The sequence below is a fragment of the Bacillus rossius genome, chromosome 5 (genome assembly GCF_032445375.1).
Source record: "Bacillus rossius redtenbacheri isolate Brsri chromosome 5, Brsri_v3, whole genome shotgun sequence".
Classification (NCBI taxonomy): domain Eukaryota; kingdom Metazoa; phylum Arthropoda; class Insecta; order Phasmatodea; family Bacillidae; genus Bacillus; species Bacillus rossius.
In genome coordinates, this window is record NC_086333.1 from 53,590,139 (window position 1) to 53,616,067 (window position 25,929).

The following is a 25,929-nucleotide window of genomic DNA, read 5'->3' on the forward strand; positions in this document are numbered from 1 at the left end:
ACTGCTCCAACTGTCTGTGGCTTCAACGGTCTTTAGCTCCAATAGATCCAACAACATTTGGCTACAAAGCTACATGGCTACGAGGCTACATGGCTAAGAGGTTATAAAGCTACGAGGCTACAAGGTTTCGAGACTATAAGTCTACAAGACTTATAGTCTCGTATTTAATCTCACAAGCCCAGCCAGTAAATTTTTCAGTGATATCCAATTAAACATGTTTTTTAAAATAAACTTTTTTAGTTGACTTTTAGTGCAAGATTTCTGACTTCTTGAAATCGCTCATTCATATACTTATTTTATGTCTAAGGGAATGCATTTGTCGCTAAAAGATTTCGTGACCAATGTGTGTTAAAACATTGTAAAGCGTCCTGTGTTTCGTGATTGGTTGAGTTTATTTCGGACACGCGTCTTCTGTCGGAACACCAACTACATCCACCCAATCCGGAAGAAAACGGGTCCTGAATGGCCTGGCCAAATAAGGCGATTTCTTCTCTCGCAGACGGCCGTTAGTCACAAGGACGTCTACGCGGGCGTAAAGTATTGCAATCTAATGCGTGTTCAGATTTTTTTTTGCAGAAAAATACCTGCCCCTATTTATGTCCAATGGAAAGGTTCACCCATTTCCCAAAATAATGGCTAGGGTTGTTCGTTCATAACATTGCTTGATAGCGTTTTACTGCCATCATGGAATATAACTTAATTGCAATTATTTATTTGAACACATATTGTTTGACAGTTGCTTAACACAGAGTTGATTAGTAGTGAGCCGTGTAAAATTTTTGTGACGTTGATAACATATTCAGGGAAACATAAAATTAAGGCCCGGCATCACACGCTGAGTTGGGTAATACATTTTCATGTCATGGGACATATTTTTTTATAAAATATAATTTAGTGCTAGTCTTGCCTTCGGTGTTCTTTTGCGAATTTTATCGTCCGGTTTATGCTTCTTATTATCTGTTTTTCATTAAATTTCCCCCAAAAATACATAATTAAATTTTTTGCCTGCGTAGAAATTATTTTATTGGTATCTATAGATGGGTAATATACACAAGTAAACTTTACAGTCTCATTTTTTAATAATTTTTTTCCACAAAAGCTGCCATTAGCAAAAACCGGAGACTTATGGCTGCTGAAAATGTTGAATAAATATATCTCCCGTAAAATCTTCTTTTTTTTACATAGAATGTTGCGTCACAATAACTATTGTTCCGAAGCATTTTTTTTTTCAAACGGTCACTGGAAATTAATTACAAGATAAATGTTGCACGAAAGATTTACATGTCAACAGAGTTTGCATATTAGGTTGTTTAATGAAAAAAAAAAAATACAACGTAAAAATCACTTAATTTAGTCTGGCATGAGATATCAGTTGCAGCTATTAATCGTTACACATTTTTTTTTTAAATTATGGACGTATTATTTTTAATGTTGGAAGCCCTGTCGTTGAGCTGAAACGTCTAGTCGGTGTCCTGCAGCGCTCGTCCTCGCGGCTCGTCGCCCAACACGAGTTGTTCCAGCATCTCACACCTTCTCCGGGAAGATGCTGTCGTAGGGAACGAGCTTCATGACCGCCGTCAGGATGCTCTTGATGACCTCCCCGAGGGCCTGCGAGATGAACGGCCCGAGCTCCGCGTTCAGCACGTCCCAGTTCTCGTTCAGGAACCGGTTGGTGCTGTCTCCTGGAACACACGGGTAACGTGTTCTTCAAACGTTTCCGGCACTGGGGACGATTCAACAAAAGCAATTTTTATCAAATACACTAGACACTTATTGGGGACAGTGGTGTGTACTATCTTGAACAATTTTTGCAAAAGGGGGATATTCGTTCAAAGTAATTTTTGACGTGACAACGTCTAATAAATCGATGAACGCCGGCTGAATGCACGAAAAAATGTGTCCCGTAACGCACATTGTCCCGTTACGCTGTGTCCCGTTACACTAATTGTACGCTTGCGCCGTATCTATCTCTCTTCCACTCGATTGGAACAACCATCGATTTGACTTTTTTTCGAGGCACATTAAACTTGAAACACTCCCATTCGTTTCCTACTTTTCCTATCATCGTCCTATCCTTAACAGAATAACAAAGATTGGAAGAAGTTAAATAGCAAACATTTATAAAAGTTATAGTTAAAATAATCTGTTCGTTAAAGTAATAAACATATTTGAATTGATGAGTGCAAATAAAAGTATATTTATCAATTAAATTGTAGATTTAATTTCACTCCTTCTTTGTATCCATACAAAATAGTGATAATTCAATAAAAAATATTCAATTTTATTCATAAAAGTATGCAATCATTTAATCAATGTTTTGTTATGACGTTGTCACGTTAAACTATCGTCCGTAAACCGACTTTACAGACAACCAATTTTTTTATCAAATACACTAGACAGATGACTGTACTCTATAATATTTTTGAACAATTCTTGCAAATGGGGAAGATGCGTTCAATGTAATTTTTATAAAATACACTATAAACTTATACGAGACAGTGCTCTGCACTATCGTTCAACAATTTTTGCAATGGGGGAGATTCGTTTCAAAGTAATTTTTTTCAAATAAATTAGAAACCTATAGGGGACAGTATTCTGTACTATCTTTTAATAATTCTTGCATAGCCTATAGGGGGTGATTCGTTGAAAGTAATTTTTATCAAATGCACTAGACACTTAAAGGGGACAATACTCTTACTATCTTTGATCAATTCTTGCAATGGGGGAGATTTGTTCAAAGTAATTTCAATCAAATACACTAGACACTTATAGGGGAGAGTACTCTGTACTATCTTTGAACAATTCTTTCAAATGGGGTATATTCGTTCAAAGTAATTTCTATAATATGCACTAGAGACTTCTACTGGACACCACTCTCTTTGAATGATTCTCGCAATAGGGAATATTGATTGATACCATTCCTGTATGGACACACGACATTCATTCCATAGTATTCTATGATCTGGCTATAGGCTTTAACTTTTGACATCAGCTGTTTATGGCTTGCACTCCGTGTTTTTATGTATTTATCTTTGTTATCCGTTCTTAAGGGTTTCCTGAGACGTAGAGTTAAATCAGCAATAGCGTATCCATAAAATTATTTACATTCAGGTATGTACTAACAACTAGCAACAGAATCTCGAGTGTGCATTACAGGCTAGAGTATGAAAAATAACCTAGCTGCGATATGTTGGACTACAAAATTTTTTTTATAGGTTAGTTATTTATTGGTAATTTAATACATAAGTTATATATACTATTCTCTGGTGATGAACATGATTAAATTCGTTTAAAGAAATTTTAAGTACTGAGGTTTATTTATTTTCCATCTGTATTGATATAAAAAGAAATTTAGGGGAAAGTTAGTTATTTTTGTGGTCATAATGTCAGCACCATATGTTTTAAACAGATAGATTGTTCATACTGGGCGTAACTTATGCCATGTATCAGTCTGGCGTGACACCACCGCCAGGTGTTTACACAAAAATATTGGAGCAGTCCGGTATTAAACTCTAGTGTATTTGCATTTATGGATAAATTGCATTTCTGACATAGACTGGTTGTCATTGTGCGTAGGTGGCGCTGCAAGCAAGAAATCAACACAGCAGTACTCACGCATGAGCTTATCTAAAACTGTCAGAGTAACTCTTTAATGGAGACCTTGAAAAAACTCTCTGCAACGCTTACAGTTATTACTATTAAAATTTATACCTGGGATATTCTTTTATGTACATACTGTTTAACATGTGCCTAAAAACTGAAATAGTTTAAAGAGCCTCAAACATGAGAAACATAATTGTCAATCTCCTAAGAATGTCTCTATTTAATTATGTAGATTCGTAACTTTTATTAGTGAAATATATAGTGACAAATATTTATGTCAAATTGAAAGTGTTAGTTTTTTTTTCATTCGAAATATTTGTGCTTTAGTATAAAGTATTGACCACAACATTATCAGGTTGAGAAACAGATTCTTCTCAAGTCTGCTTTAAGCGAGCGCTTTCGAACTTGGCGTTTCGCTACTGTTTTATTTCCATAAACGATCAGACGTTTTTGCAATAAAATTAATAAGCACAAGCTTATTCAGACCCGTAAAACATCAACTTATCAAAGCCATGAAAGCAACTAAAAACATTTTACATTGGCAAGATAAATAATATTTTCTCATATGCCGTTGCATAATCATGGCTAAGTGTACAAGATGCGAAAGGTTGGTTGAGCCGTTAACACAAGAGACTCAATGAAAACCCTACTAAAAGTAAACAAAAAGTTAATGGAAAATAAGTGTGTGTGTGTGAGTGTATACCACCAGTTAATAAAACCCACAAACCATCGAATCGTTTTCTGAGAATACAACAATCTTTAAAATAAATAAGTGCTTCTGTGAGAAAAATTAACAAATACTTCAATAATAAAACATAACATTTATTTTTTGATGTGTAAACTAAAAACACCTAACATTTCGGTATACGCCATTTTGTAGGAGTAATTTCGTAAAAATGTAACGGAAGTGTATCACAAAGATGGTGGACCCAAGTGTACCAAAATAAACCCGTATATAGAAATTTCATAAAATTTAGGGTTTAAACCAAACATATTGATGTGCCAAATGGAACTTTATGACAGTGAAACTACCCTGTAATGTATTTGGTAAAGTAAACTAGTCACAGTAAAAAGTAATCCCAAGTTTAAATCCCAAGTTTTGATCCCAAGTTTTAAAATACGTTAGCAAAATGGCATTATACTGAATATAATAAATAGTCTCCTCCCTAAACTAAAGATTGAGAATTATACTTTTATCATATAATATAATATTATATAATAAAATTGTCAAATGAGCTAACTGAGGTTAAGGTTTGTTTGTAGGAAGTATTTACAGATTGATTTCAGTCGTTTAAGCAAAAACCCAATTTACAAACATATATGTACTAATAATATGTGTTTTAAAATGTTTCAGGTTAATATTTAAATAATGCCATAGCAGTATATCTTCGAACATGTTCGGAAAATAAATAGTATTAACTGTTTAATGAATTTTACCAATATAGAACGTATTATAAAAAAAATCCTTATCGAAAATCAAGTCCAAAGCCGAGGTCTACTGAACTGTAACTTTTAGTTTGAAAAATACCTAGAAGATTGCGCCACGTTCGTAATGATTTAGAGAATCAACAAAATGTTAAATATCTATGACGCCTTGTTCGTCCAAACACAATTTTCCTGGCTAATAAAAAATAGGTATTCTTAAAGTAACCACGATATTTTCTTATTACTGTTCAAGTTTATAAAATATATTCCAGAATATTTTCACTACCATAACGTTTATTTTGGATCTCCAATATGCTTGGTTCATCCACCGAGGCTCGCGGAATATGTATAGGTGCATGTAGCCACACGTGGGTCCGCCATATTGATGAATTCGGTTCGTGGCTACAGAAGTTTCCGCATGCACGCGCATCGGACCTTTAACCTGTTGAATATCTGTTGTGTAATGCGCGCTTATTTCATTGCATTTAGTATATTTATATAAGTGATCTTATTTTCCTGTATGTATAATTTATTTGTTATTTAAATGATAATTTAACACACTTTTATGACATAAATATTTAAAATTATTCAATAGAATATATATTCAGCCTAATTATTGAATTTTTAGTTTTAATTAAAATGTATTTCAATTATTTTACTAAATTAAGTAACTAACTTTATATACATGAATATATTAATTTTGAACACTGAGTATTGTTTCATATTTTTTAAATTTTATTGTATTATAACTTTCCCAACCGTATTTATATAGGCCTATCATTAAATTACCTTTTTAAAATTTATTTCTATTAATAAATTATTAACATGCAAAATTAAACTTTTTTTATTGTGTCAAGTAAGTATAACTTCAACGAGCGTACATAAATACACCCACAATTTTTTTTTCATCTCAAATTATATACCAACCTAAGGTTTTGTCCCCATTGAACAAGTTGTCCAACTGCCACACCATATGCTTGGTTTTGTAGTCGAACTTGTGGTCTCCTGGGCTCATGTATTCCAAGCCGTCTTCTTTCTTCACAAGGTCATAGTCTATCATGTACGACACATCCACATCAGCTGTAAAAATGAATGATCTCAGTAAGTGTCATATTGGCTCAACCCACAATGTAAGTAAATTACAGCCAATCTGTAAACTTATTTAGTTCTTTCTTGGTGTTTTATTTAGGTCAAGATGTCAAAACATGAAACTAGTAGTTCTAATTATATAAGTATTTTCAGCCCCTCACATACTATATTAGTTAATACAGACTCCCAAAATTATTTTGTAATGTCAACAAAAAAATCCTTGTAATGTATACTAAAAATATAATTAGTGAAAGCAAGATTTTTGAAGCTAGAAATATGTTTTGCTGTTATTTAAAATATTTCTTGGATCTATATTTACGAAAGAATGTCGTGTACTACTATGTTTCTTAAAATTCTTTCTTAAATTAAAATATTTTCAAACAAATTGATTCATAATATTAGATATTTTACAAATAAATTCTTCACAAAGTCATACGATCAAACAAATTTAGTAAAATCGTTTTTTTACATGTCATTTGTGTCGTGTCGAGACACGAGTTTAAATAAGAGGCAGTTAGTTATTTACATGAATAGCTGTTAAAAGTCGATTACAAAGTGTCCAAGTTTGCTGGCATGCGCTGTAAGTATTTCCAGACAGAGATAATCCCACGCAAGACCGTGGCACTGAAAATATTCCAAGGAATCGGAACTATTTCGTCATCCGTACCGGCTGCGAGGAAAGTAGGGCGACTGTGGCAGAGTCTTAGAACCAAGTCCCAGCAGTTAATTGCATCAGGTCACACTTTGTCTCGCTTCCCGTCTGGCGACACACTGCAAAGTTTTTTTTATTAAAAATGAAACAAAATTATTCACGTAAATTTACAGGTATTTGGAAATTTGTACATTTACATGAAAAAGAACTGTACCACAACAAAATTTTGCTCGCAGTAATACTGGGTTCGTATTATTACCGGAGCATTTATGATTAGTTTTGTTCCACTACCTCCAATATTTAAAGTTCTTTGTAAGCCGTTACCTGGGTAGCTTTCCAGTATTAACTGCGCACATAATAAGCATGATACAACAACTTTAAGTCAAATGTTAGAATATTCAATTTATATTTTCATTGTTTAAAATTTTTTATTTAAATAAAACATCAATTAAAATATAAAATTGTGCGCAAATTTCATAAGATTCGTACAGTAATATCTTGAAAAACGTAATTAATATATGTAAAAATAACAATAACCATAGCCATGTGTTGTACAAAATGACAATATATTTCTTGTAGTATTCCAGTAGGTAACTGCTCCCTGATGATGGCGACTGTAATGTCAACCGAAACGTCGGTGAATTATTCGCCAAGGATATGGCTACAACCCAGAAGCCAATCTATATTTCTTGTAGTATTACAAATCTTTTGTAAAAGTACAGAGAAATGTTTTTTCTGTGCACATTAAACCGTATCCTCTGAGTACGTCCTTCGTTCAAGATCTTTCATGATGACTTTAAAATGCCAAATACGTTAAAGTCTTTGTTTAGACGGTTGTGCACCGGAGCCATCAAAAGGCAATTTTGGTTATGGACTCCCGTCGCAATGCCAAGCAGAGAGAAGCAAAATGTTAGCCTTTTTATCTAATATTTGAACTGTTTCTAAGTTTGTGTCATAACGAGATCTGTGGTTAAACCAAAATAGGTTTTGGCTTACCGTTGATGATCACTGAGAACCCGCAAGCTGGTGCGATATTTGGCTGATTTTACTGCTTTTTGTGAAGTGTCGATGAATAGCAGGAACGGTGGAGAACAGACCACTTCTATACAGGAAGATATTATTTAATTTTTTTAGTCGTTTTTAATTACTGGAAATTGACCTAAGCTGTGGTCTACTGTCAATGTAATATATATATATATATATTGAAGTTTGAAGGTATATTTATTGTGTTAACCTCATTAAAGATGCGCGTTATCTATTTTGATCGTGACCTAGTTTTATTTTTGCTGATGTATTTGTTTCGTCTGCGTGTCATGCAACAAATAAAGTGAAAAAAAATAAACTATTTCCATTCATGACATAAGTTTAGCTGTGGATATGACTTCTGTCCTACATCTGCCTGAATCCATGAGCTCTGTTTCCATTGCCGAATGGTTTGGAGGAAGATCAAAATTTTGGCACTGAGCAACTTTAACGTTCTCAAGAAAACTGAAGCCTCGCTCTCAAACACGTCAATTTTTTTCGTGTTTTTGTCATTACTTTTAATAAAGGCTTTTTCCGAAAACATTACTAGTTATCTTCTTTGCAATTGCCTTTCTGCCATAAACATTTTCAACAAGGGTGTAAAAATTCGCGTAAAAAAATTGTAATTACGAATACTTTCACCGTTTCACGCCCTTTTACACCCACGATATTTCGCTTAGAGAATATACGTGGAAAATATTTTATGGTAGAACATTAAATGCAAGGCAGGCAACGAGTTTAAATTTTATGAATAGCCCTTCAAATGAAATAAATGAAGTAAAATAAGGAAAAATATCCAACCAATGAGATCGAGCCCACGTCAACACTACGTGAAGAATTGAAATCGAGGTCGTAAAAGCATTCGGTTATTTTTTTTTTTTTTAATGTTTGGCGACTCACTCATGTTGATGACCCCGTCTCCACGCCCCACGATAGGCAGCAGAAGGACTTTCCCGTCAATCTCGTACTTGAACAGCAGCGCGACCTGGGGAGAGCTACCAGCGATGTCTATCTTCTTGTTCTTCAAGTCGAACCTGAGACAGTTCAAGTCAAGCTTGCTCACCCCACTTCACCTGCAGAGGAACAGACTACTCCTTGACATCACGGGGACAATGTGTTATTTAATTATTTTTTTACGTATCATCTTATAATAATTTTATTAAAATTATCAGTGGTATTTGTTAACAGTTTCTTAAAATGTATAGAGTTAATACTGCGAGGACTAGAACAATATAAATATGAGAATGTGTTAGAAAGTGTTAGACCATTAATCTATTAACACTATCTCATGGCACAAATTTTTATACAGCTATACACTATACTATATGCAATAATTATATTTTGTGATTTACTATACATAAAATGTGCAGTAAAAATTGTATTTCATAATTTGTTTGTTTTTTAACATTTGAATACAATGCATTCAAAGTTTTCAAGGTAACCGTTGAAAATCATTTAGAAAATGTTGTTCTTTTATTCATCTATTTCCTGAATAGATGTTGGTAGGTTATTAAAGAACTAAATTTTTCGTTGATAATTATTGGCCCTTTTCAAATAAGGAATTTAGGTCTGAGTGTTATAAAGTTTTGATCTTGAACAATGTTGTCGGGAGCTTATATTTTATTTTATATGCAAATATTATGGTTTGGTAATTTTTTAAGGAATGGCAGCTCTCAACAATATTAACAGGAGCTGTTCCCTTTTGTAAGTAAAATTTTTTTGTTGTCAATTCAAACGAGTTAGTCCAGTGTAGGAACATACTCCCTGATTTCAGAATAAAACCTCATTCTAGCAAATATTTTAAAAAGTTAATAACTCACTAAAGTTTTGTAAAAGAAACTTTGGAATGATGACAAATGTACTGTCGATGCTACTGACTAACTATCAGTCAAGGCGTCAGGAGAAGCGTTTCGGTATTTAGGCCTATTTGTGTTATATGTAACAAGCACATAGTACATTTACTTACTTCCTGTGTCAGAAATTGTTTGTTTATTTCTATTAGCTGTAAATCTTTCTAAATGGAAAATATTTGCATTTATTTGACCGATAAAACACTATCCCTTCTTTTTACATTAATTTTAACCTATTTGCTCTGACCTAGCCCAGAACAGCGCCAATAAGTAAATAAATTTAATTTAAATGGTTTTTCCGCGTGCATTGTTGGTTAGATGTTTTCATTTAGGAAACCTGAATGTACGGAAACAGTGAATATAATGTATATTATAAAAAATATTACGAACAGTTTTTCATAAATAAGATATTGAAACCAAACATAAACAAACATGAAATAATTTGGCAGTAAAATTATTAAATTCACACAAGTAAAACCTATACGATAAACGTATCTTAGTATGAAAAATAAATTACAATGTTTAGCTAATTATAACTTATTAAAACAATATTTTATGCAGATGTAAAACAAAATAATTTAATTATACTTTTTTCTACGATTATTTTATCATAGATGAATTTCTTAATGTGATTTAACTTATTTTACGTCCAAAATGTGTTCATTTGTGTTTAATTTTTGGTTTTAAGCCCTAAATTTATGCGAAACCGTATGCAATTTTTTTACTATACATACATATAGCATATATCTGTACATTCACGTATCCACAATGAAAAAAAAACATATAGCCGACTAAACAAACCCCATATAATTCTGTCAAGACGTTCAGATTCTGTTATTGTTTGTCATTCATGCACCAAGAGACGCGTCGCATGCGCGCAAGCACATTTCGAGATAAACCCTTTTTTTGTTTAAGATTTTTTTTAAATATGGTTAAATAAATATTTTTAACCTGTTGTAACACGAAATGTTATTTTTACTTTTTTTTTTAACAATATTGATGTCTTACCCCTCGCAAAAAACGTAGATGATCTGACAAAACTTTTTCCTTTGTTGTAATGAAACCGTTTTGTTTTTATCTGGCCGTATTATTACTGAGGTGGACCAACCTTTTATTTTTTCTCCTCGGCACGCTTGAACTCTTGACGAGGCGCCCAGATCAAGGCTTCGCATCTGCCCAAGGAACTCACCTCGCTTTCTTTATCTGGATGCGGTCCAGGCCGTGTATCTTGACGTCGCGCATGGTGATGTCGATTCCCGTGGGGCGACGGCCTTTGTTCACGTCCTCGATCTTGATCTCCACCACCTCCATGGGGTCGAGCACCGGGGTAGCGTACTTCGGGTCGCCTGCAACCACCGCGCATCGCGCCTTCGGTCGGAACGTCACGAAAGAAGAACGGGCGTGACGTGCACGCAATTCTGGTCGTGGGGTGCAGCTGAGTGGGGTAGGGGGCTGGAGTTGGTGCATAAGCTGGGATGGGTAGCCTCAGCCTCTGTGTATAGCTAATGGATCTAACGCCCTTCTGGTTGCGTATGCGGCGTATCCGCATCCATGCCCATGGGGGCCCCAGCCTGGACATCCTTAAAGGATATGAAGGCTGGGTTATCAAATAGGTTGGAGGTGAGATCCTCAAAACCTGTGGGGTGCAGGGCTGGTGCGATGACGTGTGCGTGAACAATCTCGTGAATTCAACACTTCATCGCAATTGACTGCGTGGTCCTCCGGTGGGAAAGAGGTCTCAACGTTGTGAGAACAAAGGAACTGTGCCTTTAATAATAGTAAACATACTGGTTTAAAAAAAAAACTTTTTATAAACATGTAGCTAATGCCTCAATCTATTTTTTTGTAATTAGTTTTAATTGGGTACACATATACAAAGCACATATCTCTCTCTATAATTCCTCATATCTGTCCATATATCTCTCTAACTCATCTATATCTCTCTCTTTCGCCATATCTTACAATAGATCTATCTATATCACTCTATATCTATATCCATGACTCAATATCACTCTATCTTCCTCTTTCTCTATAAACACTCTATCCCTCTATCTCTGCATCTATATATATATTTATATATATATCCAACCCTCCCCTACCTCTATCTCTCTTCCTCTCTATATATCTCAATTTTTATATCTCACTGTGTCTTTCTATCTCTCTAAATTTATCTATATATCTCTCTATTTATATTTATACCTTGCATGTCTATCTCTCTTCATCCATGTCTCTCTATCTCTCCATATCTTTGTCCCTCTCTGTAACTCTCTCTATTTCTCTATCGGACGTCACCCTCGGTCCGAAGCCGAGCGCCTCTCGCCACACACAGTGTTGTGAGAGGGGGAAAAGAAAATACGGCGCGCACGTATACTCACGTGGCGTGATACAAAACCTAACCTTAACCTTGCATGCAAATTGCTAATAGAAACAAAATAGTAAAAGAACTGCCCTGAGAATATAAATACCGTTGGTAAATGTATAAAATCAATCAAACACTCAGTATTTGATATTAATATAAACATGCGAATAAAATTAATTAATTCAGTAGAATATAAATGAGTTATAATTAGTAATGAAAATGTTTAATTATTCTGGACATTTAATCCAGCTTATTAATTTTATTTATTTATTAAATTTATAATGTATGTAATATTTTATCATTTTTAACACATGCGGGAACATAACATCACAAACACTCCCATGAAAACGGCCAGAAGACTACTAAACCTTCCACAGACATTCACTGACAGCGACAATCGAAGCCTACAAGCAACCTGACGTTGTTACTTATATGGGAACATATCTTCTCTGATATAATACACTTTAAATTTTTAAAAAGTTTTATAGACATAATTAATATCACTAATATTCTCAATAAATAAATTGTTTCAATTATATGGACTAATTTTCAATATAAAAATATAATATTTTTAAAAACACCTCAAGAATATAATAATTGTTTAAGTAACCAATATCATTTTAGAACATCAAATTTACCTTTTAATAAGTACGGTATAGCTTCAAGTCCATGTTCCAGGGTACATTTGTCCAGGTCAGGGTCGTTTCTTGAGCACGGTCTCATATAAGAAGCTATGAAAATGAAAACAAGTTGTTAAAACTTTATCTCAAAATTAACACTAAATCTATATTAATGTAAATGCTGATAAATATTATATATTGATTAATTGTTTACCAGAATTTTTTTTCAGTAGCCTAATGCAAGAACTTTTGAATTCGATATTTTGAAATGCAGGCAAATAGATGTCGCACTGTATTAATTTATTTTTTATAATTCAAGTAAGTTCATTTTTTTTTCAGATTTAAAAGTAACATCTTCATTAACAGCATTTAAAACATGTATGATTCAGTTTGGTCTAATTTGTTTTTAAGATTGAACGGTTTAATTTAGTCTCTTAAGCTCATGTTTAAGTTGCTCTGTAAGAGACAAACAACATGTAAATTGGATTTTTTTTTAAGAATAAAATAACACATTTTATACGCTGTCTGTGTAAACATAAAATCATAAAGTAAAACATCATATTCTTAATTTGAAATGGTGCCACAATACCACACATACGTGGGCTGTATCAAAATTCGTGATACCTTCGCTAGTGGGCGACAGAACGCAACTGGACAAGCACAGGTCTCCGTCGAAATGTAAGCTCGGGAACTCTAACCGGCGAAGTGCTAGAGAGCGCTTCCCAGCCAACCTCTTCCGCGGACATCCAGTGACATGGATGCGTGCACGAATCCAGAGAAGGCCGACACGCATTGCACCAGAGAACGTTTTATAACGAGGCGCGCGCAAAAGTCTGCGTCACTGACTGCGGCCGCAGTTCTGAACAATCATTGTGACGTGTGTGTGTGTGTGCGTGTGTGTCTGGAAGTTGTCGAACAAAACTTTTCTTTTTCTTTGACTCATCCGTCCCCTGTCGTCCGGTCTCTTCCCGCCCTATTTCTCGTAATTTCACAGCTTAGCACGCACGACACTCTAGAGCTTCGTCGGTTCAGTTCCAAGCATTTCGTGCGTCTAATTAGCAAACTTCTTAATCCTACTGATGACAAACTTCACAGGAAAGAGAGAATAAACACTTGAAACTCCAAACTTACTGCTGGCTGTAAAAAAAAAAAAGTTAATTTCTCGTTACTCCTTAAGTTAATTCTCATTTATAACTAGCCCGGCATGAGTTGCAATGCTCCAATCATTTTTTTTGTAATTTGTTTAAATTAGGTACATATATACAAAGCATATCTCTATATCTATAATTCTCTATCTCTTTAGCCATCTCTATACCTTTGTAAATATATATCTATATGTAGATCTACCTCTTGCTATCTTTGAATCATTCTATTTATCTATTTATCTCTTTATGTCTCTATAACTTTCCTCCATATACATATATTTATATGTCTCTACATCTTTGTATATGTTACTGTAACAATGAAAATATCTAAATTATATATTTTCACATATCTGTATTTTTAGCTATCTTTTTACCGGTCACAGGTGTGACATAAGTATATAAAAACACGCGCGTATTCGAATGCAACGTTGTATCAAAATTTCAAAGCAGTCGGTGAATAACCTTTAGCGAGTTAAGATTTAAAACGAACGAAAATTTGAATTTTTATTTTTATATATCAATAATAATAAAGCGATATAAACATACACACATATACGCATGATTTAAACTCTAAAATATTAAAAATATGAATCATTTACATAACTTACCCAAAATAAAATTTAAAAAATCATTAGTTAAGTTTGGAGTTAGATGGTTTGCCAATTCTCTCCCTTCCTGGATTTATAAAAAAAGAAGAAAGAATAAGACCTAAGTTTACAGAAGAATTAATATGGGAGGATTATTGTTATTCTTACTGGACTACAATAATGTATTTCCTCTCCATTTAAGCCCGATATGTCTCATAAACAGCAGCTGCAGCAATTGGGTTTGGGTTTCCAAGAATACTACATTTAATGCCAGTTTGCACAAATTTTGCACAAAACTTGGCATTTGTTATTCAGGTATTTAATACCTTGAATAAATATGTGTTATCATTTGCTAAAATGTATCTATACAAACATTACTTTTTAAAATAATTTATTAAAAACAACCAATACAATGTTCAGTTTTATTTGCTGAGCCAAAAATCATTACCTTAAATTTCAATGTCTGAACGTTAAAAAAAATTATAACAAAAACTAAATCTTAAAAAAATTATGATATAATGATTATACTGGAACTCCTCTTTCACAAAATCCTAGGTGTGGCTTCGGGACCACGGTTATAACTGGGTCACCTCACTCGGATTCCGGACTTAGCATCTAGATAACTTTCAGAAATTTCTGCAGTGAAATTCTGGAAACACAATAGCGAGAATTACTCAATGCGAAGGACGCGACGCAACAGCAAATCATAACATTATTGTGAAAATGAAATAATTGATCGCGCAGGATACGGAAACAAACAATTAGTCATTAAGTTTTTTTCCGACTGCAATTATTACAACGCAACCTATCTACACACCATCGAAACCGATATTCACAAGTTTCTTTAGACGGACCCGATGTTTAAAGAAAAAAAAAATTTGTTTGATCCTAATTTAAAATTGGGAAAATTTCTTTCAATTGAACGTTTTTGACGGAGTTGACAAATCAATTAGGAAAAAACAGCGCCACTATAAAAATTCAATACCAATGACGACAACATTCCAAATCAAAATCACGAGATTATTTCAGTAACATCGCGTCCGCAACACAATAAAAGTTGAAAATCGATCTACCCTCGTTTGCAATTTTGTTCGCGATGACGTCACACACTTGTCGACAGAGATTTCTTGGAAAAAATATTTGCCCCCACAGCATTGCGCCTGTCGCGGTGTAGTGATACAGTGTTTGCAATGTTTGTGTTAGTAGATTCCGAGAGAGAGGGAGGTGGAAGGGCCCTTTCCCCCTTGGAATTAAGAAGCCCCTGACTGTAGGGGACCACTTCCACTTGCAAATCGTGAATGTAAAACTAGATTTATAAACGTAAACATCAAAAACAAATTTAATGGAAAAAACATTCTGTAAATAATAAATATTTCTGCTTTTTTATGCATGTAAACCAAATTATGCAAAGAGACTACATACAAGAACCATATCAAGATATCAATATCATTGCACCGCGTGGCCCCCCATCCCAGCGAATTTTTGAGAGCATAGATTGCGAATCCTACAGAGTTGAGTCCCTGACAACGGGTCTATGAAGTTAAAGGCAACACCCAGTGCAGTGGAGAGATTACCAATGCCTATGAAATAGAACGCGAAATCCAGTGTAGTGGAGATAGTTATAATACCTATGAGAGAGATTGCATAACCTAGTACAGCGAAGTGATTTAAAATTCCTATGAAGAGGAATGCGAAACCCAGTACAGGGGATAGAATGATAGATCCTATGAACTGGAACGCGACATTCAAGCAGTGGAGAGAGTTACAATTCATATGAAGTGAAACGCGACATCGAGTGCAGTGGAGAGGATTACAATTCCTATGATGTTGAATTCGACACCCAGTGCAGTGGATAGAATTAGAATTACTATGAAGTGGAACAAGACATTCAGTACAGTGGAGAGAATTACAATTCCTACGCAGTTTGACGTGACATCGAGTGCAGTGGAGACAGTCACAATGCCTATGAAGTGGATCGCGACACGCAGTGCAGTGGAGAAGGTCGCAATGCCTATGAAGTGGATCGCGACTCGCAGTGCAGTGGAGAGCCACAATGCCTATGAAGTGGATCGCGACACGCAGTGCAGTGGAGAGAGTCACAATGGCTATGATGTGGATCGCGACACGCAGTGCAGTGGAGAGAGTCACAATGGCTATGAAGTGGATCGCGACACGCAGTGCAGTGGAGAGAGTCACAATGGCTATGATGTGGATCGCGACACGCAGTGCAATTGAGAGGCTCACAATGCCTATGAAGTGGATCGCGACACGCAGTGCAGTGGAGAGAGTCACAATGCCTATGAAGTGGATCGCGACACGCAGTGCAGTGGAGAGAGTCACAGTGTCTATGGAGTGGATCGTGACACGCAGTGCAGTGGAGAGGGTCACAATGCCTATGAAGTGGATCGCGACACGCAGTGCAGTGGAGCACGGACGCTGCGGACTCACCCAAAGGCAGCGACGCGCCGGCGACCGCCGTGAGCGCGGCGAGCAGCGCTGCAGTCGGGACCATGTCTGCGCCGTCGAGCCGCACGCAGGGACACTCAGCCGCACCGGCGACTGCGCTCTCTACTCTGTGACGGTGTCGAGGTCGACCGCCGCTGCCGCCGAGGTCGACGTGTCTTCGTCGGCGCGCGGGATAAACACGGTTATTTTCCTCCCGATCCTGGCTTTCTTTTGAACAATGTGACCACGCGTACACCGTCTCAAGGACAAGGTCAACGCATATGATATTAGTTATAGAGTAATTATGTGTTTTTCTTCTGGTGCAAGATGTTAATTTCTTTTTTTTTATTTTTTTTCCCACGTCGATATTATAATCTGGTTTCCACTGTTTGTCATCCATGGTTTTAACGTCGCAATTACGAACCATAATTTAAGCTCGCACTATGAATGCAATCTTGTCGCTAGCCTATTATTCTAACTCTGACAAAATAGGCAAGATGTCTCATTACTCATTCGTTTTATTAATTGGAAATGACACTTCAGTTTTCTCACGGAAGGGCAAAAATAAGTATTCTTCCGGAATCATGAAACCATTCAGAGCATAAAAAAAATGAAACAAAAAAATATAAACAAATCGGAGCTTAATATAATTGTTTACTTTCTTATTTAGACATATGCTTTAGCGTTTTTTAAATGGATTTCTGAATCCTTTTTTATATCATTGTCACAAATACACCATATTTTTTTTTATCTATCAGTTAGTTCACTGGGATTAAAGATTACTTTATTGCATGATTGATTATATAAACAAATATTTGTTCCAGTGAATATGTTATGGTATCTGCTGAGGTAAATGCATTTGTATATCTGCAACTGTGCAAACATATATTAAAATGTACAAAATCATATGGCAGAAAAGGGGATAAATTATTAGTTAATTTTTATGCATATTTTTTAGCTCAAATTGTTTGAATCATTTTCAAAATATATAAAAATTTAAGTAAGAAAATGTATTTATTTTAGCAGCCTTTGGTAATGATTTTGAATATTTCAATATTCTGATGCCTACAGGAACGGTTTCTAATACTTATGGGTTGAAGAAATTGATATGATTACAAGTTCTACTAAAAGACCCTTCCGGATGCAAAAAAAAAAAAAAGAATAAAAAATATTCCGGTAGTAAAATTAATTTTACCCCAAAGCTATCTAAAAAAAAATTAAAACATATAAATATTGATCTAAACAATATTAAGAAAAAATGAAAAAAATTAGTTGAAGAAAATATTTGTAATTCCAAGTTCGAAGTTTTTTTAGGTGCATTTTTGGGCGGAGGGTCGTTAGGAGGGTTGGGGGGAGGGAATTATCCAATTTTTAATATTTAGAATTTAAACAGACCGGAATCTTCTTGCCTTGGCAAGCATTGGTAGAAACTGGAAAAATTCGCGGTTTTAATGACTTGTAGGATAGACTCCACGATCATACATGTGTTTGGGCAAATTACGCCTGTTAAATTGTTACTGACTCGTGACACCTGTTAACTGAGATTATTTTCGTTCGATATTTCTGTTGTATACGGTTTTTCACTGGTCAAAATTCTTATAGGGAAACTGTGGCCCTATCACTGCAGAAGCAAAATAGTTAACGTATTTTGATTTTAATCTATCGCGGGATTAATTCGCGAATGTTTCCGGTCTCTAAGCATAGTAACTTCACGGATGTCACGTGAATTAGCCTGCGCTCAAGACCTTCAGCAATGGGTAAAACGAATCATCATCATCATCATCATAATATTAATGGTTCTATAAATTTTATTGTTGAAAATGAATTATGCATATTTAAAGAAAACATTTCCTGGTAATTTTCTTACATACCTAGATCAGCTATTTTATTTTAATTAGTCTACTATTATAGAAATTGCTGGAGTACTCTTCATGAGGTTTTCCATGTATTATATTCCTGGTTGCAAACTTGTAAGGAAATAAACGCTTATGCTACCTTGGTAAATGAGAAACGATCCTGCAAGCACTAAAGTTATTTTACTAAAGTAACAAGTACCTCTTATCTTATTCAGCTGTGCTCATGACATCCGTTAGTAATTTACAATAATCTTTTGAATGGCGTAAAAGTGACTGACGCAACTTACCGTCCATAATCCAACCTGAATTGTAATTAAAGCAAGCTGAAGTTTAGCTTACCTAAGTCAAATGATAAATTTTAAAGAAACTTTTTGCTCACTTCGACGACTGCCACACTTTATCAGCAACAAATGGTCAAGTTAAATACACGATACCGTACTTACTATTAATAGAAAATAAGGCATGGGAAATGTATGACGTCATGTAAGTTGGCAAATGATAACAAACCGAACAGTGAAACGAAGAAAAATTTTGAATGTAATAATGATACAGTAAAAGACAAAATCACGCCGTGAAAATAAATACAAATGTTAGTATGACTTTTGGCGTTATAGAAGCGGTCATTGTACAAGTAGGAGTGAAGTAATAAGTGGAATGAAATATATTTGTTAAATGAATAAATAAGTACACAATAGATATTAAGTAGGCAATAATATATTTATTGGATGTATGTGGTAATGAGTGTAGTAGTGATAAGAGAAGAGCAAGGTCGTGTTTATCTATATCGTATTAATAAAACTGTAGCAATTAATTTTAATAAAATACTGCCCATATTTTTAAAATTAATTTAACAGTTAATACAATAACTTTTAATTTTGTTTCTATGAACTTTGGTTCGCGCCATCCGCCACATATTGTAGCACCGTGGTTACACATTCCATTCCATGGGACTTCTGTTGCATTCGAAATTATTTATACCAAATGCCTTATACCGGGAGATAAGATGTTATACATCAATACATGTTACACTTTTTAACATAGCCTACTGCAAAGTTTGTAAAGAAAAAAATTAGTTTTGCTTTTGGCATATACCTTAGACATATAATTTATAGTATTACGTTTATTTTATTACTTAAAGAAACAAGTTAATCTACATTTAAGTCGATGTTGTCATAAAATACAAAATACAAAATGACAACCATAGGGTCTTAGAAAATTTTGTATTACAAATACTTCTTTATGTTATATGTTCCTGTTCACAAGATCCTACAAAAAATATTCACAACGTCTTAAATTGATTAATAACACATATAACATTTCAAAAATTCGTCTTGGGACAACACATACCACTCTTTTATATCTATATCTTATATTTACTGTCCATTACGGTTACGTCTATGCTGATACGGCGTGACGAATAAACAGCATATTTAGAACACTTTTTCATTAGTTTTGACAACCAACTGTGGCTCAATTGAGGACGTCGAAAAAATACACAATTCTTTGGAGTTATATTTTATAAGTAAATCCGCAAATTTTTGTCCCCAGTAATAGCCAAGTTATGACTAGAAAAATGCACTAGTCTAATTGTCTTGTCTCGCCAAGTGCTCCAACAGCTACAACTGCTCAAATTCTCCAAGAACTCCAAGGCTCCAATTCCTACAACAGCTCCAAGTGCTCCATCTGCTCCATCTGCTCCAAGAGCTACTAAGCTTCAATTGCACCAAGAGCTCGAAGGCTCGAATTGATCCATCTACATATGGCTCCAAATGATTTCAATTACATTTTTTAATCGAACTTGTCATGATTGCTGGTTTGATTTTATTATTACTCTCAATTTTTTCTGGAAATGGTGATGAATTTTACATCTTTCAGCTAGAAGTTGTATTAAAAAACTCGGCATTAGATATAAATAAGATTTCTAGAAATGAAACAATCTCTTTTGAAATCCAAAATATTATTTTTTTTTTTCAATTTTAAACACATGAAAGTAATACAAGTCATTATTGTATGTAGCCAGCTTCCCTCAGTTCTTTGAGTATGAAGGATACTTCTTTGATGTGTGAATAGTTTCCTGCACAAAGCGAAGTATGTAGAATTCTTAACCTGTCAATCAGTATGTTAGTATCTTTCCATGATGTGTAATCAGTCTCTTCTGCTGCTATCATTTTCCTTGCATGTTTGTAATAAATATTATTAAGATCTCTGGAGTCTTCTGTTTTAATACCAGCCTCTCGGTCACTTTCGTCAATGACCTAGTGATCATCGCAAGCTTGGTCAGAATAATTAATTTTAACATCTCGTTTTCAACGTTTTGGTCTCATCGCTTCATCACAGTTTTCGAACTTGTGAGCTTCAGGTATGTCATCATAGTCTTTGATCATGTCAGGCTCTGATGTGTCATCATAGTCTTCAATTATGTCAGCTTCAGATGTTTCTTCACAATCTTCGATCTTATCAGCTTCAGGTCGTTCTCCGCTGTTCGCATTTTCATGGAAAAGTTGGTGTAAATATTTTTTTATTTTTCATTATGTTGCTACTTTCTTCGTTAGTTTTAAATTTTAAATTTATTATCGTGATCTTAGATTGTATATTTAGCAACAGCATTTTTACATTCTTCGCAATCATTTTAGTTGTCTAATATTTTACCTTCGTTCCTCTTCCTCGGTGTTGTAGCCCAATCCTCTGTATCTTTAGTCAGCTTAGTTGTATAGGTATTGCAATGTCTAGTCTATTTAAAAAATTATTTCTGCCAAAGGATTTCTAACACTGCCTTCAACTAAATTGTTTTTGGCAAGGACCCAACATACACTCGCTTCTCTCATGTCGTTTCCTTTTTCTTCTCAAGGTAAACTCCTTGCTACATTATCTACAGTGATGTATTTTTGGTACAGCTACAGAAACGAACCAGGATACGTTAGCTTCTGCGACTAATGCCATATGCAAATTGAGAGTTTTCCATTGGAACAATTAGGACTTAAATAGAATTTTTTTTTTTTAAATTTTTCATCAGTGGAAGTTTTTTTTCTCATAGAAGAAACTTCTCGCAGGTAGTTCTGCTTTTCAGCAACAGATGAAGCCACGTGTTTCGTATTGGCAAATAGTCTAATTTTTTTCTGTGGGATGCGGGATACTCTCGATCGCAAGAGAAGGATGGTTTCGCTAGTGTTTCTCAAACGTCTTTTCACATATTATTGGACTGAGTAATGATATTTTTGTTTGAATTCCATCTGATAAAAATATTTCAAGTGCTGATTTAGGATCAGAAATTCACTAATTGAATTTAAATCCAAATAAAATTGAATTACTAATTACGTAAAAATTATTTCATGCAGAGATAGATTCCTCACATATAACCAAAAGCACTCGGAGACCATCAACAGATCTCTAGCCAGGAATAATAAGAGCACTCGGAGAAAGCCAACAATATATTGACAGAGATAATGTGGAGCACACGGAGAAAACTAACGCAAGTTTTTCTTTATACAAAAAAAAATTTAAAAATAAATAAAAATTACAAATTACAAAATAATTATTAAAATAAAAAAATTAATAAAATTTAAAGCAGCTTTTGCCAACTTGTGTCTTTCTACTTTGTTGAGCAAGGAGTTCGGAACAGAATTTTTTGTATTTTTTTTTTTCATTTTTTTTTTTTAAATATGACAAAATAAAAGCGCAAACATTTCGATTTTGTATATGAATCAGTTTTAGTGTTGACTTTTATTGCTTTCTATTACAAGAATAGCATGCAATAATAGATAATATACTTTGTGTGAATGTTAACCCAATAAGTCAATATTTTCAAATTGGCATGCCCATTTTTGAGGTACACGTATATTTGTATAAACATAATTATGTGTAGAATATCAGGTTGAGTCGGTGCAAATTAAAATTAACAATGCCTTAGGCTAAATAAATCTTAAGTATTTTAGACATTAAGCAGGTAAATTAATCTAATATATGGTCCTTAAGTGAAGTCTTGATAAGAAAGTGGCCTAACCCAGCAACGAATAGTGGTACACGTCTTAAAATAACCAGTTACAGTTACTAATGGTAAATTCTCAGTCACTTGTTATTCACGAGTACTGAAAGGCTAACGTATGCTCATTTATAACAATTTAATGCCAAGGGAAAGTTCCTGTTATTGTATCCTGTCACTAACACCAAATGTTCACTGTCAAGGCACGCTGCCATTGCAGACCAACATCTTTCAGTCTTTTTTTTACTAAGTCCAAAACCAGTATAAATTAATACTGTTCCCTCGACTTATCTTCATTCTCAAATTATAATGAACAATTAACACAACACAAGAATCGATTAATTTATAAAATAATATTGTAAGAAAGTTAGTTCACACAAACTAATAAAAAGATACTTTAGTAAAATCGAAATAACCTTTTAGAAAAAAATATCTTATTGTTAATTAATCATGCGTAAATTTTTAAGAAGAATTTAATTCTTGGTTTACAAATCATAATGTGGTATTACAATTTCAAATAATACATTTACTTATTGAATTAAAATATAGTTACATAGTATTTTGGTACTAAACAACAAAATTTATTTAAATTTTATATTTTAAATCATAGATTTAGAATAATTGCTGGAAATAACTGTTTTATTAAGATTTTTTATTGGTCCGTAATTTTTTCCCTTTGTTTTCGAACAATTTTAACAAATGTTTAGGTCAATCCGCATAAATTTGTGGTTGGTTATTATTCGCCAATATATTTCTAACCTTATTAAAAAGTGCAATTTCAACAAATAAACGTAGCATAAAGAAAAAAGAGCACTTTTCTCTGCCCCATGATAACGGTATCTGTAGCTTTAAACCCTAAATTACCTTTATCACAAACATGCCTTCCCTACTGGGGTAAAATGCTAGTAGTCCTACTGAGATAATCTTTTCACGTCGTGACAGCCAGATAGCAAACATACTTGGCTGTATTCCGTACGTTTACTCTGCTGAAGAAACATCGCTTGGAGCCCGCAAAGAAGTAAGACACCTGAAAATAATAATTTTATTCTGGGGATTATCTATACTTACAATAAAATTGTTCGAGGTAAAAGATCTATGCAGGTTATGTAAACATTGAAATATAATTTTAAAATTTTTTTCTGTTTGTTTGTCTGTTTTTATGTTTTTCTGTGTTGTATATTTTGTATTTTTTGTCTTTTTTGTCTGGTTGTCTGTCTGCTAAACTCTATTTTTACTATTTTACGAAATACAACCACTTAAAGTAAAAAAATATAGTTTCAAGATAAATTATTACAACTCCGAATATAATAAAACCGAATATAAAATAATTTTTCACCAATATTAAACATACGAAATCTCCCACCAAACAAATTTACCTTTTTTCGTTGCGAAATTTAACACCAAGTGGTAAAAATGGGGTAATATTGTTTTAAAATCACGCATACAAAAACATATTGGTACCAATAATATTTATACAAATAATACCAACAACAATTTTATTATTTGGCAAAAATTAACCCTTTAAGGGGCCAAGATTTTGTGAATATAGCTTAAATATATATAAATATATATCCATATATAATCAAGATTAATACAATTCATTAGACACCAATAATAAAAGAAAACTACTACCAAAATTGTTACCATGTTAAGAGATTAAAATCTTAACGGAGGTAAAAAGGGTAATTATGGTTTTCAAACGAAAAATAAAAATTAGCAGTGTACAATAGTATTTTCGGTGCCAAGGTCTAGGGTCCGGAGCCAATGAGCCGAACCACATCTTGGAGTGTATCATCAAGGCTGTCATCTTGGATTACCTTCACCTTGACTTTTGACCTTGGCGGCCATCTTAAAAAAGAGGGTTCCACTCACTAATGCTGCAAATTTCGTTACGGTCATTATATTGCATGTGCATGATATCATCGTTGCACTTTTCATTATGGTCGCCATCTTGGATTATGTAACGTTGCAATTATCATTTGGTCGCCATCTTGAATTCTAATAACATGCCCGCCAACTTGGATCTGATTTTAAAGCCACTTTTTTGATTCTGACATCATGACACTATTTTGTTTTCGTCTGACGGAGGCCGCCAACTGAGATGATATCACGGCAGCCATATTGATTTTTTCATGTTCTGCTGGAAGCCGCCATCTTGGATACCGACGAATTTGTTTCTGTAGCTTGTTCCTAGAGAGCACCAGCGTCGTTTTGTCTCATCACATTAGGTCTATGTTCCATTACCTACCAGAGCTATTATGGTCCTTATCGAAATATTAAAGTGATTCAAATCATCGCAGCTCTGAACTCTAGGTTGGAAAACATACACCTTTGACCGCACGGCCAAAATATTTACCAGACTAAGAATTAAATAAGATATATATATATATATATATATATATATATATATATATATAGCACATATTCGGACTCGTATTTTTTTTAATTTGAAGGAATAATATCATATCCTGTTCGGGATAAAACCGCTATCTTTTTTCAGTGCTCGCTACCAGGAGCGTTAGTATCACGTATTACACACAGCATCTACTAGAGAGTGCTGCCGCCATCTTGTTTTCAATACTAGTTACTAGGTGCACTAGTGCCACTTAGTACACATGTAGTTTGCTTGCCATGTTAGTTTAAGCTTTACTCGCTAGTGTGCAAGAATCATTTAGTAACAGGGCTCCCGCCATCTTGATATTTGACCGCGATCTTTGATATCTTTAATTATTTACCTAGAAATTTGGAAACAAATTCCAAAAATCATCAAAATTATTTTTTAAAATAATTGATTCGATCGATTCCCATTCTTAGTTCGATACTTGATCAACGTAAAATATTTTAGGCAAAATATACTTATTTAAGAAATCATGTTCAAAATACTAAACGCGACTTACGTTTTTTTTATATAAACCTGGTTGTTTGGATAAACTTTTTTCATTTGCAATATAAATAATTGGGTATCCAGGACTAGTGTACTGGATATTCAGGTATTATGACACATTGGTTATATTACCACAGGCAATATTTGATGTGTAGAGTCTTTGCCGTTTTGATAATTGTGGACAAGAAAACATTTTTAAAGCCATAGTTATGTTTAACACTTACTTATTGCCGACATTTTGTTTACCTCTTTGTTTATTAGTATCGAATTTTTGATGGAATCCTTACAATTAATTCTTCTTAGTGAGATTTTATTATATCATTGTACAAGAAAATCCCATTACACACGAAATCGTTTCCTGCCAAAGAAGGTGCTTCAGTCACGTGCTAGGCATCATCATGGAACAGTCTAT

General features: G+C 34.1%; 2 protein-coding genes across 6 annotated transcripts in view; one reads left to right on the plus strand and one right to left on the minus strand.

Moving 5' to 3' along the window:
* Positions 1–1,006: 1,006 nt before the first annotated feature.
* Positions 1,007–25,929, minus strand: part of LOC134531808 (circadian clock-controlled protein daywake-like) — a 31,247-nt gene continuing 6,324 nt past the window's right edge. The window contains exons 2-7 of one of the 2 annotated variants that reach the window (XM_063367756.1): positions 16,802–16,974; positions 12,640–12,732; positions 10,832–10,988; positions 8,693–8,826; positions 5,956–6,108; positions 1,007–1,682 (exon numbers count right to left, since the gene is read on the minus strand). In XM_063367756.1, the coding sequence (XP_063223826.1) occupies positions 1,525–1,682; positions 5,956–6,108; positions 8,693–8,826; positions 10,832–10,988; positions 12,640–12,732; positions 16,802–16,865 (759 nt within the window). In that variant the 5' untranslated portion in view covers positions 16,866–16,974 and the 3' untranslated portion in view covers positions 1,007–1,524. Of the gene's footprint in view, positions 1,683–5,955; positions 6,109–8,692; positions 8,827–10,831; positions 10,989–12,639; positions 12,733–16,801; positions 16,995–25,929 lie in introns of those variants that run through there. The other variant, XM_063367755.1, reaches the window with a different exon arrangement.
* Positions 23,575–25,929, plus strand: part of LOC134531806 (ATP-binding cassette sub-family C member 4-like) — an 89,100-nt gene continuing 86,745 nt past the window's right edge. For 3 of the 4 annotated variants that reach the window (XM_063367748.1, XM_063367751.1, XM_063367750.1), the window contains exon 1: positions 23,641–23,717. The gene's annotated coding sequence lies outside the window, so the exon portion shown is untranslated. Of the gene's footprint in view, positions 23,718–25,929 lie in introns of all 4 variants that reach the window. The other variant, XM_063367749.1, reaches the window with a different exon arrangement.